Source organism: Girardinichthys multiradiatus, chromosome 22, assembly GCF_021462225.1.
Source record: "Girardinichthys multiradiatus isolate DD_20200921_A chromosome 22, DD_fGirMul_XY1, whole genome shotgun sequence".
NCBI classification, from domain to species: Eukaryota; Metazoa; Chordata; class Actinopteri; order Cyprinodontiformes; family Goodeidae; genus Girardinichthys; species Girardinichthys multiradiatus.
The window spans coordinates 15,000,486-15,021,188 of record NC_061814.1 but is presented as its reverse complement, the minus strand read 5'-3'; the positions used below and the strand labels follow the sequence as shown (position 1 = coordinate 15,021,188).

The window sequence follows — 20,703 nt, the reverse complement described above, 5'->3', positions numbered from 1 at the left end:
GCTTCTGTATTAATATTACTAATGCAAAACAATTGCAGTAGTGAAGCTTTCTCACTATTAAATACTCAACGGTCAACTGTTAGTGCCATTATAACAAGTGATTGGAAACAACAGCAACTCAGCCACAAACGGATAAGCAACCAGTGGGAGATGCTGAGGCACATGGTGCTCAGAGGTCACCACCGTTCCTTAGGGTCAATAGCTACTGACCTTCAAACTTCATATGGTCCTCAGATTAGCTTAGAAACAGTGCATAGAAAGAGTCATGAAATATATTTACATGGCAGAGCAGCTGCAACCGAACCTTACGTCGAGTGCAATGCAAAGCACCCTCCTCTACTGGACTTTAGAGCAGCAGAGATGTGTTCTCTGGAGTGGTGAATTGTGCCTCTGTCTGGCAATCCAATGGACAAGTCTGAGTTTGGTAATTGCCAGGAAAATGACACCTGACTGCAGTTGAGTCAAGTTTGGTGTAGAGGGCTGTTTTTCAGGAGATGGCCTCTGCCCTTTGCTCTCCTAATGCTTTATCCTACAAAGGAATGGTGGATAACTCCCAGCTTTGTGGGAACAGTTTGTGGAGGGCTTCTTCCTGTTTCATCATGACTGTACACCAGTCCATAAAGACATAGTCCAGCCTGTAATAGAACACCTTTGGGATAAATTGGAGCAGAGATGAGCCAGACCTTCTCATCCAGCATCAGTGTCTGACCCTTCGACAAGAATGGTCAAATATTCCCTAAAACCTTGTGGAAAGCTGTCCCAGAAGAGTTCAATCTGTTATTTACACTCTTATCAGGATAATGTTAAGATGTTTTACGTGTTCAATGAAAAACAAACCTGAGTGCTCAACAAACTTTATCACCAGGACAAAATGAATAGATCCATACCTCAGCACAGGTCTAGTAATGCATGCAATCATTTTGCAAATCATACTTGCATGCTGGGAGGAGAGACAACGGACATCATAAATGCTGCCTTTGGTACCTTCAAGTAAAACACTGAGCCATCTTTTTCCTATAGGATTTTTATTTGTTTGGTCATGCAAAAATCCAGCATCCATTTGAATTTACACATGTAGCCCCATTTTGTAAGGTCACAATGCAATATATTTACTTTTAAAGGAGCACAATCAAACTAAGGCTTCAGCTAATCAATACATTTTTATGTGAAATAACACTATTTAGTATTTCTCAGACAACCATTTTATAACCTGGAGGATGCAAATAAATTTCTATTTCTTTATCAACAGTGAAAATTACCAGAGAGCAGATGTACATGCATATTTCTTCCATGTGTAAAACTGCATATATAGTGTTCAGAATGTTTTTTTTATTGACTTTTTCCAAGATGTTTGTTGCATTTATCTCTATATTTCACTTTACATTTTTAAACAAAGCATATCCAACATTTGAACCAGTATGAACTTTGACATTTGCAAATGGAAAATAAAACCTTTTAAATTCTAGGTTGCTTGATTTGTTTCACATACCCTTCACTTCTGGCTTCAATGTTTAATAGATGATGACATGGGTGGGTTTGTGCACATGGAGTTTAGAGTTACATAATTTAGAACCTTGTTTATGTCGGATATTTTTATGTTAAAACCCTTATCAATTGTCAGGTTTTCACCATCTCTCTATGCAACTTTGATTTGTCATGTGAACAGAAATGATTGTTCGCACCTAGTTTCTGGAGCTAGGGGGAAAAATTCATATATAAACCTTACAAGATACCATACATTTCAAGTTTTCCATTTTATTTTTATGCTCGTTTTATATTTTATGTCTATGTTTTGTATTTTAGATATGACTGAAATAGCGGGGGAGAGAATTGTTTCAAGTTATGATTGAGGAGAAACTTGAAAACAGATTTATTAGAGCAGAGGGATTATTTTTTTTTTGACTTTGCAGTTAAAGAAAACCACAAGTGTAACAAAGATTATGGCAGTGGGGATCTTACTAGTACCCCCAAAAGAAGAGGGGTACTAAAACCTGTTGTGGATTTTCTTTTTCCATTTAATTTATTTTGCTTGAAAATGTGAGATGCAAAGTTGGTTTGAAAGATTATGCTTGTTCTAAATAATTTGACAAATGGTTTGTTACCTTGGGCGGGTTCAGAGGATGTTCTACGAAGCAGGTTTAACACAACCGGACTTTTTCTGTTTTAACTGGCTGCACAAGACTGACAAGTGTTTATCAGTTCTGAGGCTTTCTGTTTCAGGCTTGAGTATTGGTTATGATGGATCGATCTTTTGACTGAAATTTTGAAAAAAAGAAAAACATTGTGAAACATCTTCTGTGTCATAATATTAAAATATCTGTAAAAAAAAACAAAACAAGACTATCCACCATGGGTTGTTAGCTGTGACCGTTACCAGTGTCAGACTATGCAGTCACAACACTTGAACAGTTGTGTGTAATTCTACTACTTTGTCATTGTTCTTTAAAGTTTATTTAATGTGTTTGTCTCTTTGTTTTTAAAACCAGAACTTCTAGGTTCCTAAAACTTTGCATTAGGATAAACAGACTCCAGCTCTATTGTGTTATTTTAGCTGTACAATCAGCAAACTGATATTAAAAGGCAAATATCCTACTTTAGAGCTAGACAACTCAAACTCCCGAAATTATAAAATATAAATCTCAATTATTTATTCCTACTGTTTTTCAAAGCAGAGAAGTGATTTAAAATTTACCTTTCCTACATAAATATTGCCTTTTGAGCCACGCCCCCTAAAGGAGGAAGACACGTGATTACATAGTGTTTGTAAATGCACCTTCAAGCCTGTCACCGTCTATACCATGGAAAATTTAATGTCTTCCTTAGCAAAAAATAACTACATAATTACCAGGGATATGTTGATTTAATGTGTGGATACATGTTGCCAAAAGGGAAAAGATGAAGTGAGCATTTTTAATACAAAGATCATCTATCTATCCGTGGACCCGAATAGGTGATTCCCTCATTCAAGCCAAGCTGGGCGTCTTGTCTGACCATCGAGGCGACCACCTGTGTTAAAGCTGAAGGTTTGCTTTCACTAGGTTAGTTTAGGATGGTTGTGTTAGGCCTCAGTGCTGAATGTGACGCATCACTCAGATTTTTACTTTTATGTTTCTTTTAACAAACTTCTTAATTTCTGACATCACAATGATTTAATCATCACAAGCCTGAACAGAATTAAAAAGAAACAAAGGAATTGTAAAAATGTTGTCCATTAATCAAAAAGAATTGCACATAAGCAATTTAAATGCAAAGCCACTGCATGTACTGCCACTTCTCAGCTTTGTTTGATGGAAAAATATGGACCTACAACTGTAAAAGTTTGGATGTTCGCTTACAAACCTAAGCGGAAATGCCTCAGCGCACCTATAATTTGCTAAATCAAAACTTATTTTAATTAATCACCGATTCTATTACAAGGATTAAAATATACTAGCTAAAATAGAAGGATTTTTGTCTTTGGGATTTGCACTGACTTTGATATTTGCAACCATTTTAATTTACTGCCAGTATGGTGCAAATGCTATTCTCATTTAGCATTAATGGCATTAAGGTCTTTCAGGGTGGTTTAGATTTAACCAATAGTTGTCTTACGTAGAACTGAAATGTTAATATCTGGATCTACTATCTGGGATAATATTAGAAAAGGAGAACATGACAGTTTTAAACTGCAGCTTCCAATTCAAAGCATAACCTTTAACTGTGCAGGTTACAGTTTCAGTAAGTTCAGTTTTCAAATGCATTGGTTATTGCTTCATAGTACATCCCTAACTCTAAGCCAACCTCTTCAATGTACTTGCACCTTCCGTAAGTTCCATGTCAACCTTCCCAAATGTGTTTCTCCCACACACAATAGAAAAACCCAAACATATTAACTTGGTGGTATCAACATACAACCAGGCTGGTGCCCACAGCACAAACAAGTTACTCGGAAGCATAAAACACACCACACAGATTCAGATTTATAAAGCGTTGTGGTGCAGAGGGTGGAGGAGTGGACACAGTTCTCATGGCATCTCAGATACGTCGATCGAACAGAAGCACAGGCAGTTTGTACATAAACACGAGGCTTACAGATGGTCTTCTTAAAAATGTTCGCTCGACTGAGTCGGCTCAACCACACACACACACAACGTCTTGGTAGGAAGAACCGGCCGACTTGTGTCGCGCGAGTTACCATGGAGAAGCCTGGTGCAGAATGGACACTCAAGTGTTGCTCATTTGCTGGTACAGAGTCACACAAAGCTTGGACGACACTGTGAAACAAACACCGGCACAGACGTGTGTTCTTGTCCTTTTCCAAAGAGAGAATCTTTGATCTCGTGTGCTTTTGTCATGCTGTGATTCGGATTAGAAACAAGAGTTCATCTAACAACTTCAGCATTCTGTGTGTAATGTTTTCTGTGCTGTTTAAAAAGTATCACTTCCTGCTCATTTCGACCCCCACCTCATTTTACTTTTAGCCTAAAAACATTAAAATGCAGACATCAAAACATTTACGACTACAACATTTAGAACAGAGACTGATAAAAAGGACCAAGTCCCACTGATTGGTGGCAGTGAAGGTCCTGATAGTAGCCCTCTTCCCATCAAATCCTTAACATGCGGCCTGTTAACAGACTTTTTACATTACCAGGACTTCACACGGTAGTACAGCAAGCCAAGACGGACAATATACAGTTAGAACACGATCAAAACAAGAGACGGGGTGGAAGAGATGGTGTTGCGATGGCAATGGGACTGGTTTGTGAAGGTCAATGATGGAAGAAGGAGGGCAGAGGTAGAGTGAGATGGTGGGATTTTGGCAAGTGTAACCTGAAGTTGCAGAAATGTTCACTCCTTCAAAAGAGCAAACGCAACAGCATCGAGTCATAAATGTGCAGAAAACAGTACAGGCCAGTGGAGAGTTAAAGAAATCATGCCTCACCTCAAAACACACAAACAAAATGAAACCAAGAGAGTGTCCGTGCGTGCTTACAGCTCAGATTTGCACATTTTAAGGAGCTTCAGACTTTCACCGACGATCCCACCTTGTGTTTGGATTGAAACACTGCAGATCAAACAGATGGAGTCCTGCAACTTCAGGGTGAGCAGGCCTTGGAACGATGTGTCTAAAAAGCTCAAGACTTGACCTTAAAAGCACATGGGGGGGCTGCGAGCGTGTTTCTGCATGCATGACGTGTAGCAATATCGTATTTACACCTACGGACCTCACGTAAAAAAAATTTAAAATAAATCTCCAGCATAAGATCCCTTCCTAGATCCAGAAAGCAAATAATTTCCCCTATTTTCCTCGATATAAATATCTCGTTATAGACAGTTTTTTTTTTTTTAAATAAAACCCCTTTTTATTAAAAAATGTCAAAGAAAATGTTTTAAAAAAAACCCTCAATGAGCTCTCAACACATATTCCTGCAGGTCTGTTCAGTAACATAATGCCTTAAAACAATGGAGAGGCTCAAACCTGACTCCTAAAGCAACCTTACTCTAAGTCCACATTAGTCACTCATTCCCATAACCCATACCAGAACATCAATATACCAACTAACTGACAAAAACAATACTTGCATTAAAGTAAACGCTTTTCTGCTCTGCTTAGGCAAAAGTGATCACATTATTCTAAATATTCTCGTTGCCCCAGTAAATATTTTTAAGTAATGACGAATATTTATATTTCTAACATTCAGACAAATCCGAAATGGGGAGAAAAAGGCCATGGGAGACCAGGACCATGACAGCATCACCCCTGTGTAACTGTCAGAAGCATGCACCATCTGCAAGGCAGGGCCCCCAACACCAGAGACCCCTATCATCATCTAGTAAGGGATGGACTGGACTGGATTGGTCAGTCATTCATTCAAGCTTTTAAAACATTTTTTTAGGTGTGTGTTTTTTTGTTTTTTTTTCCTTTTCAGAGATTGTAATATTTTCCCCACTTTTGAGTTTTCCAACCAGCCTCATCCTAGCCAGGATCTAGGCTTCCACTCCGACCTCGGAGAGTAAAGTAGCTGTAGAGCTCAGGCAAACCTGGAAGAAAAGGGGAAACGGTCTAATGGCAGCTGGTTCACGTCAGACGGAACAGGAATTAAGTGCACAGGTCTGAGTTTAATGCAAATGTTGTTGAAGCTATGCAGGACCACACTTTGTAACCAAGAAGCTTCTTCCATTCTTCTCATCAGAGTTGGTTTCCTGGCATAAATCAGTCTATTAAGCCTAGTCCATACATTTTCAACAGGATTGAGGTCATGGCCATTTTGTAAGTTTAACATTAACCCGTTTATTAACCAAATCCAGCTTCGATGGGTGTCATTTGAGGTATAGTTAAAGAATTTGAAGGTAGTTTTCTGTCTTAAGTATTCCATCCACTGGCATGGCCCCATAGAATGATGCTGCCTCCACCATGCCTGATAGCTGGTTCATTGTTATTGAGATGAACATTATTTTTGTTGTTGTGGTGGTAAAAGGTTTCCCCAGAAATCATTTGACTTGTCTATCAAATGATTTCTGTAGTTAGCTGCACATTTCATTCTAACTTAAAGGTGTCTGTTTTGGCATGTTGCTTCATTATTGGACTGGACCCTTTTAGTACACGCTGATCGCCTCACAGTAAACAGTGACGCTGGTTTAAGTGACTTTGACGTTAATTAATCAGGACCAGGAAGTGAGATCATTAATTTCACAAAAGACATGAACTGTCCCAAATTAAGCCACTGGCTAGTATCGTTCTGTGGTGTTCCAGAGTCTTCTTTATAGGCTTTAAGCCTTGGTTGGTTCTGAGCCGTTCCTGATCATTCTAACCAATTTCTCTTCATCATAGCGGACAGTTTGTGTCAGGTGGTTAAAACTTTGACACGTATGTGAGTTTTAACATGACAATGCGTTACAAAAACTCATCAAAACTGGTTTTGGAAGGCCTCTTGAATGGCCTCCTCAAAACCCTGATCTCACCCCTATTGAAAATGAAAACACTTTGCTTAAAAGCCGGGTCCATGCCAGAAAATGAACAAATTTAAATTAGCTCTACCAATTCTGATGAGAAGATGGGAAATGCATTTAGGCAGAAAAGTTTGTGGATTTACTGGACATGCTAAGGTTATCATAACCTTAGCATGTTGGCCTTGGCTATGTCAGATGAGTGATCAGTGGTGATCTGTCTTACCTGCAGTCAGTAAAAAAACATGACCATAATTTCAAAGGAGCAGTCCCTTATGGAAGGTTGCTCTCAAACTGATGACTACATGCAGTCCAAGGCATTGTTGCATCTTTTTCACCATATATAATGTAAACAATCAAAAATAAAATAAAAAGGCTTAAAATACTTGCATATAAAAATATAAAAAAGTGACTTACTTGCTCTACCTTCAAATTTATGTATTAGACAAAATCTGAAAATCAACATTCAGAATGTTCTACCTAAGGCTGTCTGCTGCACATTTTAGCTTGAGATGTCTTAATGTAAATCAAACAGGCGTCCAATAACCTGCAGATGTTTAAATGTCCTTCATAATCTTTAAACCCGACATAAACCAACTGTTGAACTTTATAAACTCAGCTCAGATATGCACTGCCTCACCTGGGCCTGGGTTGTTCACTGCAGCGGTGCAGCCGGTGCTCCTGAACAGTGGAAGTGAACATTGAGCCACTTGGCATCGCGCCGATGCCACACACGGGTCTCTTCCGACTGGCAGGAGCGGGGTCGTCCTTGGCTGTCGATGTACTGCGTCAGGCGGATGTAGGCGATGCAGGCGGCATCCTCGCCGATCAGGTGCACGTGGGGGTTGAGGATGGTGGTGTGCACCGGTTTACTGTTTTTACTCAGAACTATGACAACACAAAGGAGCAAACCCACTGAATGTAGTCAACCAATTAGGTTTTGGAGCATTTGGGGATTTAGAAAAGATATATGTTGGCTTATACAGGTCCTTCTCAAAAAATTAGCATATTGTGATAAAGTTAATTATTTTCCATAATGTCATGATGAAAATTTAACATTCATATATTTTAGATTCATTGCACACTAACTGACATATTTCAGGTCTTTTATTGTCTTAATACAGATGATTTTGGCATATAGCTCATGAAAACCCAAAATTCCTATCTCACAAAATTAGCATATCATTAAAAGGGTCTCTAAACGAGCTATGAACCTAATCATCTGAATCAACGAGTTAACTCTAAACACCTGCAAAAGATTCCTGAGGCCTTTAAAACTCCCAGCCTGGTTTATCACTCAAAACCCTAATCATGGGTAAGACTGCCGACCTGACTGCTGTCCAGAAGGCCACTATTGACACCCTCAAGCAAGAGGGTAAGACACAGAAAGAAATTTCTGAACAAATAGGCTGTTCCTAGAGTGCTGTATCAAGGCACCTCAGTGGGAAGTCTGTGGGAAGGAAAAAGTGTGGCAGAAAACGCTGCACAACGAGAAGAGGTGACCGGACCCTGAGGAAGATTGTGGAGAAGGGCCGATTCCAGACCTTGGGGGACCTGCGGAAGCAGTGGACTGAGTCTGGAGTAGAAACATCCAGAGCCACCGTGCACAGGCGTGTGCAGGAAATGGGTTACAGGTGCCGCATTCCCCAGGTCAAGCCACTTTTGAACTAGAAACAGCGGCAGAAGCGCCTGACCTGGGCTACAGAGAAGCAGCACTAGACTGTTGCTCAGTGGTCCAAAGTACTTTTTTCAGATGAAAGCAAATTCTGCATGTCATTCGGAAATCAAGGTGCCAGAGTCTGGAGGAAGACTGGGGAGAAGGAAATGCCAAAATGCCAGAAGTCCAGTGTCAAGTACCCACAGTCAGTGATGGTCTGGGGTGCCGTGTCAGCTGCTGGTGTTGGTCCACTGTGTTTTATCAAGGGCAGGGTCAATGCAGCTAGCTATCAGGAGATTTTGGAGCACTTCATGCTTCCATCTGCTGAAAAGCTTTATGGAGATAAAGATTTCATTTTTCAGCACGACCTGGCACCTGCTCACAGTGCCAAAACCACTGGTAAATGGTTTACTGACCATGGTATCACTGTGCTCAATTGGCCTGCCAACTCTCCTGACCTGAACCCCATAGAGAATCTGTGGGATATTGTGAAGAGAATGTTGAGAGACTCAAGACCCAACACTCTGGATGAGCTAAAGGCCGCTATCGAAGCATCCTGGGCCTCCATAAGACCTCAGCAGTGCCACAGGCTGATTGCCTCCATGCCACGCCGCATTGAAGCAGTCATTTCTGCAAAAGGATTCCCGACCAAGTATTGAGTGCATAACTGTACATGATTATTTGAAGGTTGACGTTTTTTGTATTAAAAACACTTTTCTTTTATTGGTCGGATGAAATATGCTAATTTTGTGAGATAGGAATTTTGGGTTTTCATGAGCTGTATGCCAAAATCATCCGTATTAAGACAATAAAAGACCTGAAATATTTCAGTTAGTGTGCAATGAATCTAAAATATATGAATATTAAATTTTCATCATTACATTATAGAAAATAATGAACTTTATCACAATATGCTAATTTTTTGAGAAGGACCTGTACACATGATAGGAAGATTAAAGCTAAATGTTAAATCGCCTCATATTTATGGGACATGAATAAACTGACACATTTAACATGGGCTAATTTAAGATTGTGTACTGTGGAAGAAAAATTAAACTAATTCATTGATCTTTTTAAGCCAGAAGAGAAGAATCTTCTGTAGATATGGTATATTTACACAGCCTTGAAACACTAATTATACACCTTTAACTTTGACACATTTTCTCATTTTAAAACCACAAACTTCAGTATATTTTTTGGGGATTTTATGTAATAAACCAAAAATAAAAAGGAATGGAGAATTGTGAAGTAAAAAAAAAAAGATTCTACAAGTTTTAACATTTTTTACAAAAAGAAAATCTGAAAAGTTTAGCATTTTATTTAATAAATACATTTGTATTAAGCCCCTTAAGGTTATTCTTTGAGTGCCGCATTTTGCTGCCATTATAGCTAGTCTCTTGGGATTCGTCTCTACCAGCTTTGCTCATCTACAGACTGCAATTAATGCCCATTAATCTCAGTCAGATTGGATATTTAGTGTATGTGAACACACATTTTCAAGTCATGCCACCGATTCTCTCTTGGATTTAGGTCTGGACTTTGACTGGGCCATTCTAATACATGAATGTGCTTTGATCTAAACCACTCTATTACAGCTCTGACTGTTTGTTTAGGTTCATTGTCCTGCTGGATGGGAAAACTCAGTTTCAAGCGTTTTCCTGCCTCTAGCAGGTTTTCTACCAGTGTTACCCTGGGTTTAGCTCTGATCATCTTCCAATCAGCTCTGACCAGAGATACTCTCCCGTTCGGAGAAAAGCATCAATGCTGTTGCCACCATGGTCTCACACCTCGCAGACATGCAGGGTTACTTTTCCATCTCACAAAGAGTTTTGTAAATATATGCCAACAAGATCAATCTTGGTTTCATCTGACCAGAGCACCTTCGTCCATATGTTTGCTGTGTTTTCTACATGGCTTGTGGCAAACTGCAAACTTGACTTTCTGCTCTTCACAAAAGGACAAATTTGTGGAATCCACTAGCAGTAGTTTGGGTGTATGGCGATATGTTGGTGATGCAGCTGTCCATATTCTTCAGAGCTTGGGATATTGTTTCATAACCTGACATTCCTTTAAGCTTCTCCAAAACGTCCTTCCTGACTGTTCTACCTCTGAAGCCTTCACAGAACAGCTGGATTTATCCTGAGATTAATTCACACACTGGTATTCCACCAGTGTGTGGTGTATTTACTAATTAGGTGACCTCTGAAGGCATTAGATTGTAACTGAATTTTATTTAGGGGTCAAGGTACAAGGTGCTAAACACAAATGCACATCACACTTCTCAGATTTGTATTCACACAGAAAGTTGAAAACCATTAACTGATTTTCCTACATTACAAAATGATGTTCTACTTTTTGTTGGCCTATCACATAAAATCCCAACGAAACACATTGATGTTTGAGGCTTTAACCTAACAAATTGTGGGAAGATTCATGGGTATTAATACTTTGACAAGCTACTATATAAAAGGTTTCCAAAACCAAGGAAAAATCAGCTGTGAATATTTAGTTTCCTTTTAAGGACAGTTCAGATTTTCTTTTTCTTTTTAGGGCGGTATTACCTCACAATATTTGATTCATTCATCATTTAAAGCAGTAGAATCACTTTAAAGTTGGCAAAACAGACCTGTTCAGCTTGGTGCTTTTTTAGTAATTAAACAGAAAACATATAAATTATGTGGCTAAAGAAACCAGATCTATTTCTCACAGGAGACTGATAGCGAAAGTACTGATACACCAGTGATACAGTCTTCTTCTTCCAACAGCAGCACAACTTTATCAATTACATTATTGATCTCTATGTCCCCAAAACTTCGGTGTATGTTGATTAAAGATCAACCTAACATGAAGTGGAGCCATTAACATACTATACTTAGTAAAAGGTAAGGAGCTGGTAAATGCTTCAAAGTGAGGAACTTACGATTCTCAAAGTAAAATTTGTGAAAGTCCATGCCCTCCACCAGGTTTCCAAGAGCCTCTGGCTCAAAAGAAGTCAGTCCAGGGTCACAGATTCTCCTGTAAGAAGAAAAATAAATAAATAATTCGGCAGGGACCAAGAACTGCCGAACAGATGTAGAAACCCCAAACTAAATTTATTCCACATGTTGCCCAGACAAAAACAAATCAGTAAAACTTACATGTAAGCATCAAAATCCCCATTGTTGATGGCTTCGATCAGCTGCTCCGTCATCTTAATGATCTCTTGTTTCCGAGCTGAAACAGAAACAGGAGGAGGGACAGGCAACCAGGAGATGTTATAGAAAGTCAGGAATCACCTGGAGGTTAAAACATGCACACCTTAAACCACATGCTACACGTCAACTCACTGCTTGACATGAAAAACACTCTCCTCATGAGCGCAGTGAAGTTAACCAGTTCAAAACACCCCACACTCTTTATGTTGCAAAGATATTTTACTGCTGGAAGTTTCTATAAAGACTTGGGATAGCATTCTCACCCTGGGTGCATAGAAACCAACACAAAAGATAACTTCTATTTATTTTAATTTAAGAAAGTGCACTCAGTTATCAGAAATTAGGTAAGAGATTGGAAATACCCAGTAATAGGTATACTTTCAATAAATTTGAGTTTATGAAGATGTAAACAAGCAGAGCATACCAAAAACAACCTTTATGTATGTAGATGCAGATCTTAAACCAGAAAAAAATACCTTAACATCTGCATGTACATTTATTCATAAAAGCAAAGAAGGGGCAGATAATGCTCCAACAAACCATGTCCACACGGCTTTCAAAGCCGTCACACAGGTCCTGAACAGCCGTCCCGTCACTTACTCGCCTGCAGCTTGAAGTCGCCTGCTGGGTTCGACTGATCGGACCCTGGTTCGGGACAAGGACCCTGAGCTGAACCGGTCTGAGCAGCAGCGTCAGTTGAGCTGCTTGCAGCTTCCTGCAGGGAACCAACTGCATATCAAGTGCAGCCGGTCCAATTAAATTCAATTATATTCATACCCTCTAAGCTTAGCATGATCATTTAGTTGGCGATGCACAAAGTCAATATAGACAGGGTGTTATGAAAATAGAGAGAGGAGCAGAAAACTACAGTTATGTCAGCATGCCAGCAGATGGCAACACAGGACAGGACCTAGAAAGAGGGTTGGTGGGGAAAAAAGAAAACATGTATTTATTTACTTCCTTTTAAACAGTGAACCGTTTAGAAGTAGTTTTAGGGTAAAGGTGTGGCTGATGAACTGCTGTTTGTAGAAAGAAGACTGGAACAAAAAGCTGGAAGCTGGATATAACCTGCTGACTTACAGGTGGACTGTTGGCTATGAGGAGACAATGTCTGCAAATGTCAGCAAAGCTGCACTGCCCTGTCCCTGAACTCTCTGTACCAGCCGACTGAACAGCAGCCACTGCTGTTTCTCAAGACAAACACACACAGATGTCCTCTGACATCAAGTCTTAGATAATAAACAAGCCTGGAGGATATGAAAACCTGAGTGGGTAATTTCAAGTGAGGTAATGAGAAAGAAATTGAAAAATCCCACTAACACTTCAAGCAGAACGCACCATGCAAGCTGCTTCACTTGACCGTTTGGACCAGAAACAAAATGAAAACACAGCACTGATGCATTACAAAATACAAACAGTATTCATTCTGTTGAGTTATTCCCATTTGGCTCAGCTTTGGTCCCCACTAACTCACAGTGGCCTCCAATAAAGATGTTTCCCTGCTTCCAAGGACTGAATCAACTCCTTCACATCTCTAGTTCTGTACCCGCGGTAATGACCTGTTCATTTGCACCTGTGTGTGGCGACAGGGAAACATTTAACAGGAAGGGCAGTGAGCCACAAGGATCAGGATTGGTTTTTCAATAAATATAACAGCTTCAGTAACATGACCAAGCCTTTTCTAAACTGTATCAGGCAAACATGAAATCATTTCCCAAATGTGAAGAGTTGTCAAAAATTACAGTGAGAGCAGACTGACTGTAGTCAAGCTACCGTGCTTTGCAAACGTATTCACACGCCTTAACTTTTTCCCCATTTTGTCACATTACAGGACATTAGTGAACAAACAACAGACAGGTCCTTCATAGAGTTTTGGAGATATTTTAAGGCTTATGTTATAAAACAATATCCTAAGCTTTGAACCTCTTGCAGAGCAATGTTCAAAGTTCTGAAAATAGAAAGAACGTGGACAACTGCAAATCTACAGAGCCACAACCTTCCCCCTAAAATGACAGGCCAGACAAGGAGAGCATTATTCAGAGAGGCAGCCAAGAGGCCCATAATTACAGTAGATCTTTAAAGTGGACAATTATTGGTATAGTGGCAACTAAGAATGAAAGCCATAAGATAAGATCCTTTTGCAGTTTACAATAAGCTAACATGGTTAAGAAGGTGCTCTGGTCATTAGATGAAACCAACACTGAATGTTTTTGACCTACATGTGTGGTGAAAAACTAACAATGCCCTGAACACACCATTCCCAGTGTCAAACATGGCAGTGGCAGAGTCATGCTAGTATGATTTTCTTTAGAAATGACAGAGAAGCTGATCAAGGTGATGAGATAGACAGAGCTGAATACAAGGCAATCCTGGAAGAAAACCTGTTCGATGATTTGAGACAGCAGGGCAATGGCAACGGCCCTAAACCTATAGTCAGCTATACAATAGACCCGTTCAGATCAAAGTACATTCATGTGTTAGAAAGGCCCAGTTAAAGTCACAACCTAAATCCAATTAAGAATCTATGGCAAGACCTGTACATTTATTTGCAAAGATACTTCCCATCTAGTCTGACAGAGCCTGTGCCATTTTGTGAAGAAGTATACTGCTAAAAAAAAAATAAAGGGAACACTCAAATAACATCCTAGATCTGAATGAATGAAATATTCTCATTGAATACTTTGTTCTGTACAAAGTTGAATGTGCTGACAACAAAATCCCACATAATCATCAATAGAAATCAAATTTATTAACCAATGGAGGCCTGGATTTGGAGTCACACACAAAATTAAAGTGGAAAAACACACTACAGTCTGATCCAACTTTGATGTAATGTCCTTAAAACAAGTCAAAATGAGGCTCAGTATTGTGTGTGGCCTCCACGTGTCTGTATGACCTCCCTACAACGCCTGGTCATGCTCCTGATGAGATGGTGGATGGTCTCCTGAGGGATCTCCTCCCAGACCTGGACTAAAGCCAACTCCTGGACAGTCTGTGGTGCAACGTGACGTTGGTGGATGGAGCGAGACATGATGTCCCAGATGTGCTCAATCGGATTCAGGTCTGGGGAACGGGCTGGCCAGTCCATAGCTTCAATGTCTTCATCTTGCAGGAACTGCTGACACACTCCAGCCACATGAGGTCTAGCATTGTCCTGCATTAGGAGGAACCCAGGTCCAACCGCACCAGCATATGGTCTCACAAGGGGTCTGAGGATCTCATCTCGGTACCTAATGGCAGTCAGGCTACCTCTGGTGAGCACATGGAGCGCCATGCGGCCCTCCAAAGAAATGCCACCCTACACCATTACTGACCCACTGCCAAACCGGTCATGCTGAAGGATGTTGCAGGCAGCAGATCGCTCTCCACGGTGTCTCCAGACTCTGTCACGTCTGTCACATGTGTTCAGTGTGAACCTGCTTTCATCTGTGAAGAGCACAAGGCGCCAGTGGCGAATTTGCCAATCCTGGTGTTCTCTAGCAAATGCCAAGCATCCTGCACGGTGTTGGGCTGTGAGCACAACCCCCATTTGTGGACATCAGGCCCTCATACCATCCTCATGGAGTCAGTTTCTAATCGTTTGTGCAGACACATGCACATTTGTGGCCTGCTGGAGGTCATTTTGCAGGGCTCTGGCTGTGCTCCTCCTGGTCCTCCTTGCACAAAGGCGGAGGTAGCGGTCCTGCTGCTGGGTTGTTGCCCTCCTACGGCCTCCTCCACGTCTCCTGGTTTACTGGCCTGTCTCCTGGTAGCGCATCCAGGCTCTGGACACTACGCTGACAGACACAGCAAACCTTCTTGCCACAGCTTGCATTGATGTGCCATCCTGGATGAGCTGCACTACCTGAGCCACGTGTGTGGGTTGTAGAGTCCGTCTCATGCTACCACGAGTGTGAAAGCACCACCAACATTCAAAAGTGACTAAAACATCAACCAGAAAGCATAGGTACTGAGAAGTGGTCTGTGGTCCCCACCTGCAGAACCACTCCTTGATTGAGTGTCTTGTTAATCACCAAAGATTTCCTCTTGTTGTATATTACATTTGAACAACAACATGTGAAATTGATTGTCAATCAGTGTTGCTTCCTAAGTGGACAGTTTGATTTCAGAGAAGTTTGATTTACTTGGAGTTATATTGGGTTGTTTAAGTGTTCCCTTTATTTTTTTGAGCAGTGTATATTTAAAAGTTTTAGTTTCAAGGCTGTTTGCTACAAATTTGCACTGCAATTTCCCCATTTCTTCTCGGCTTTACAGTTATGGACTACTTTGTGTTGGTCTATCAGATTAATATCCCAGTATAAATTACATTAAAGTCTGTGGTTGTAAGGTAACAAAATGTGAAAAAGTTCAAGATGCATGAACAACATTGCAAATTAATGTACAGACATTTTACATTTTTTGCTCGCTTCTTTCTAAACCAGCTAAATATCTTTAACATCATATGACAGACATCAGGTTTAACTGTTGCAAAATAACAACACCAACTCTCAGAAAGCAGCTAAGCTTTAGGAAAGCCACCATGTGCAGTTCTGCTCTAAATGTGCCTTATAAAAACCTAAAAGGTGGGAGAGCATACTTCTTATTGTTCTTCAATAAACCTGGACAAACCATTCAGCGGTAATGCTCAGTAATTTGCTTTTAATTAATTTCTAGAAGAACTGATCTGCTGTTTTGTGACTAGGTTTCTTTTTTCATTTTAATTGTAGTGGAGAAAAGTAAATCATTTACATGCAACATTTATCTTTCCTGTGATGCTTATCTCACTAGAAAATCCCATAGACTCCCAGCCCTCACCCAAGCTCTTTGTTGTGGAACAGGACTTGACAGTTGTCATTAAACACAAACACAAACCCTATCTCTCTGATCTGAAAATGCTATAAAGTGAGCTAAAAGAAGCATGCAGAGAATGTGAAAGTTGGACAAGTACCTTTCCTACCTTTCATCTCCTCCTCTTCTGCGTTATTACAGCTCTCTGTGGATCCCTGTCAAACACAAAGGGTTCACACAAGAAGAGACACGGACAAGAGGAAAGGAGTGGGAGGAAAGAAAAAAAGTAAGTCTTTCTTTGATGTCGAGTTTTATGACTGAGACATGATTGACAGCTCTGGACACACTGCCTATAAGGACACAGTCAACCTGACAGACAAATGGAGGGGTAGATGTCTCCCTCCCAGGAGCACAAACCAGCCAGGACAACGTTGAGGGGACATGCACGGAGCCCCACACTCCAAAGCAGCAATGTGTCTGATTCATTTTTAATCCCTTATTTACTTTGCAATGAATGTCTGGATGCATGTTACAGTGTCATCGCTCTTCAAGAAGTATGTCGGGTGACAAAGTGAGAATTGTGTCAGTTAAAATAATATCTTGTTATAGTAACACTTTAGAAACTTGTGCACTAATCTGAGCGGAAGCCATATTCTGCTTTAGTGAAGTCTGACTTGAGTATTTTTACTGTGCATTAGGTGCTGGTAAAGATTTGTGTTTTGGATTTTCTATTAATTTGAAATGAGCATTTCTTTAAAAGTAAGTAAAGTCTCAAATCATTCAAGTCTCAAGTCTCAAATTGAACTCAAATCATTTATTTTTATTCTCATATTTGCCAAGCCATGGTGCTAATTTGTGAGGAACAAAAATCTAATTTTGTGTGTGGAATATTTGTGAACAGTTGGATTATCAGAGTAATCTCAGTTTGAAGAATACATTTGAAATTTAAATGGTGGAGTCAAGCTAACAGGTTAAGTTAAAGTTAAGCTAGTAGCTACTACAAGTGGACGACTCACTGAAGACTTAAATTCTTGTTGTGTGGATTATTTATTTATGGATTATATTTAAGAATAGTCTGATGATTAGACTAAACTCAGGGCAAAGAATAAATGAGAAATTCAACTGGTGGAGTGAAGCTAACAGTCAAAATAAGTCAAGCTAACAGCTAAGAGCAGGGCTAATTGAAGAATCATTCCCACAATCTAAAAATTATCAAACGTTGGCATGTGTGGAGTATTTATGAACATTCAGAAATTTATAATAAGCTCAGTTCAAAGAATAAATAGGAAATTCAAATGGTGTCAAGCAAAAAGTTAATTAAAGGCAAGCTAACAGCTACAAAGAGAAGGAGCTCCTTCATATATTCTCAAGTCAAGCTGTACATGTAAACAATTATATACAATAAAAGTAATGAGGTATTCAAATTTTATACTGCTAGAAGCTTCTTGAGCTTGTTTTTCAATGTTAGAAATTTACTTGGCCCTGATTTCCAATTTAAGATCCCTTTATTAACTAACAACTAAATGTAGGATACTAACTACTAATAACTACCCTACACAACTTCCTTTAAAAGGAAGACTATCATTTTAATAAGGCAGACCTGACTTGTAAAAAACTTTAACAATTTTTAACTAATTTAATGAAGCTTGAAATATCTGAAATTGATCTAAAAGAGGCCTAAATTGATTTTTTCTTTATAAAACAATTAAACCTACAGCTTTTGCTTTTTGTGCAGTTCTCTTTTTCTAAATGTAAACTCCGACAGTTAGTACAGGCTGGTGGCTTTCGGTTGGAGAAGGAGCAGCTTACCTTGGTGCCGTCTGCTGGGTTGTGTACAACTGTTGTCTGGGCTTCCTGGGGGGAGGTAGGAGACACTTTACCATGCAGGGAGGGGATGGATGATGCCACGAAATACCAGCATATTCCACGATGACAGAGACACACCAAACAATCCCATGTGCAAACACAGCAAGGCACAAGAGCTACAGCACCGAGGTTGTGAGACCGTTCACAGTACATTGTTGAGTAGCTTAGTTCGTTCCCCCTTCATTCACACTCTGGTCAACGGGATGATTTTAGTCTCCAAAACACGCAAAAATAGCCATAACCACAACTACACACATATTCACCAACTGAGGTCATGACTGAGGAGGAGGGTTCAGAAGAATGGTGTGCAGATTTCATGAAAACCTGAAAGTCTCAACAGAACCTCATTACACATAACACTAAGATCACTTACAGTTCTGTCAATATCAAAGTGAAAGTTGCAACTGGAAAGCTCACTATTAACCAGCACAATCATAAACTGGTACATTTACTCTGTGGATTCATTTTCCTTCCTTTATAGTTTGTTTTATTTTAAGGGGTTATCCGACAAGAGCTGGAAAGGATCTTCATTCAGTAGAGCAGCCATCTCATTTACACAAAGTATGACCTTACTGAACGGATGCTCCTCATTCATCTTGAATTAAATGTCTGCCTTTCCTCCTGGCAGCGAACTGTGAAATAATAAAAGCTCAGTGTCTTTCACCAGTTTTCAAAAAGATTATGTTATTTTTCTTCAAAATGAACCTGCATTAACTGTAAGGACCCATCAGAAATCTGCACATTGGTTAAATGTGGGTTTGTGTAACCACTCCTCTTCCTCAGCCTGGACACTGCCACAAAACATTCAGCACAAAGACGTTCAGGAGCTCCAAAGGTCAGGAAAAACATAACCCACTAGTTGAGTTGTTCACTTGTGATTTATTTTAGCACTGGACTCAACCTTAGAAGATGCAGCCCCTCCACTATAAGAACATAGGTATTGTTTTCTGGATTTTTGGTCCTTTAGGACAACAAAAAAATAGAGAAAGGACAGAACACCCGATTGGCCTGTAAATTTGCAAAAAGGCAGGTTACAGGTTTAATGCACCTCTGATCTTGCTAGATCTAGAATTTTATTTAAACTGGGTAATATTTTCCTCACAAATTATATTTTTAATAAACATGCACAGGAAAACATTGGCTGGCAACTGGAATCGTACAACTTTCCTCTCGGTCGGTCCTGACCTTTGACCAGCCGGTCCTAACCTTGACCTTGGTATGGCCCCACCATACCAAGTCATGCTCTTTAGGGAATACGTTACTGAATGAAGGTTCAAAAGGTAGACATTTCAGTATCAGTATCTGTTTAAAATGGAACTGTATTTTCTATGGCATCTACTGTTCATTCAGACTGCAGAAAGCAAGAGAGATTGAGACTTTAAAGAGATAAGATGAAGGCTAAATGCATTGCACAAGGGAGACCTGTTTTATTCTTTTGAACATTCAATTTCTGTCTATCAAAAAACCTGCCTTAAAATTAAAAATGTGGGCAGCCTTTTGGAAAACTTACTTAAGATAGAAGTCTACATTCCCTAGGAAATTTACAAGGAAACTGCTGTTTACACTTAATAAAGCTGACCATGCTAATTGTTAATATAAGACACTTGTATTTTAAAATATCAATTTTGTAAATCTTTAGTTCACCTTATAAAATCTTTGAAAAAGCCTTGTTTTACAGTTAAGCCCAAAATGATTCATACCCCTGGCATTTTTAGATTTCAAATAATTTTGTTTGCAACTGGAAATTAGACAAAATGGGACCCAAGTTTGTCAAACAAATCTGTTTTTAAATTTACATTTTCTTAAACAAAACGCCATGTCAAATATTTTTATCATTAACAATCTTAAGGCTAACAATCTTAATCAATAGAAACATCTTTAAAGGCATAAAAGCAAACACTTCTTATGATAATTGCTGACCAGTTATTTGCATGTTTACACTGGTATTTTGATGTTTTATCTTTGATGATGAGGTCCAAGTCTTGAGGTTGGAGGATTTCCTTGCCATCACCCTAATCTTTGGCTCCCACAGCAAGAATTAGGTTAAATTTGTTTAAATCATTTAATCATTTTTCCTAACCCTAACAACTTGATTGATTGTCTTTAGTTGCTTAGGATCCAAACAAAGAAAACAAAACAACTAAGAATGATCAAATTAAAATTTCTCAAAATGGCGATTTTTCCCAGTTTTGTGTTCAAGAGCCGCTACATTTCATTTCTGGGTTAAAATCTCATATGAACACAGGGGCGGCATCTTCCTGCAGTTACAATCCATCACTTGACTTCTCA

The 20,703-nt window shown here is 39.5% G+C and overlaps 1 protein-coding gene across 28 annotated transcripts in view; it reads right to left on the bottom strand.

Moving 5' to 3' along the window:
* Window positions 1-1,008: 1,008 nt before the first annotated feature.
* Window positions 1,009-20,703, bottom strand: part of camk2g2 (calcium/calmodulin-dependent protein kinase (CaM kinase) II gamma 2) — an 88,014-nt gene continuing 68,319 nt past the window's right edge. For 8 of the 28 annotated variants that reach the window (XM_047350892.1, XM_047350895.1, XM_047350893.1 and 5 more), the window contains 7 exons: window positions 18,358-18,402; window positions 16,718-16,763; window positions 12,382-12,510; window positions 11,725-11,800; window positions 11,508-11,602; window positions 7,571-7,818; window positions 1,009-6,024 (listed from right to left, as the gene is read on the bottom strand). In XM_047350892.1, the coding sequence (XP_047206848.1) occupies window positions 7,586-7,818; window positions 11,508-11,602; window positions 11,725-11,800; window positions 12,382-12,510; window positions 16,718-16,763; window positions 18,358-18,402 (624 nt within the window). In that variant the 3' untranslated portion in view covers window positions 1,009-6,024; window positions 7,571-7,585. Of the gene's footprint in view, window positions 6,025-7,570; window positions 7,819-11,507; window positions 11,603-11,724; window positions 11,801-12,381; window positions 12,511-16,708; window positions 16,764-18,357; window positions 18,403-20,703 lie in introns of all 28 variants that reach the window. The other 20 variants (XM_047350899.1, XM_047350907.1, XM_047350919.1 and 17 more) reach the window with 4 other exon arrangements.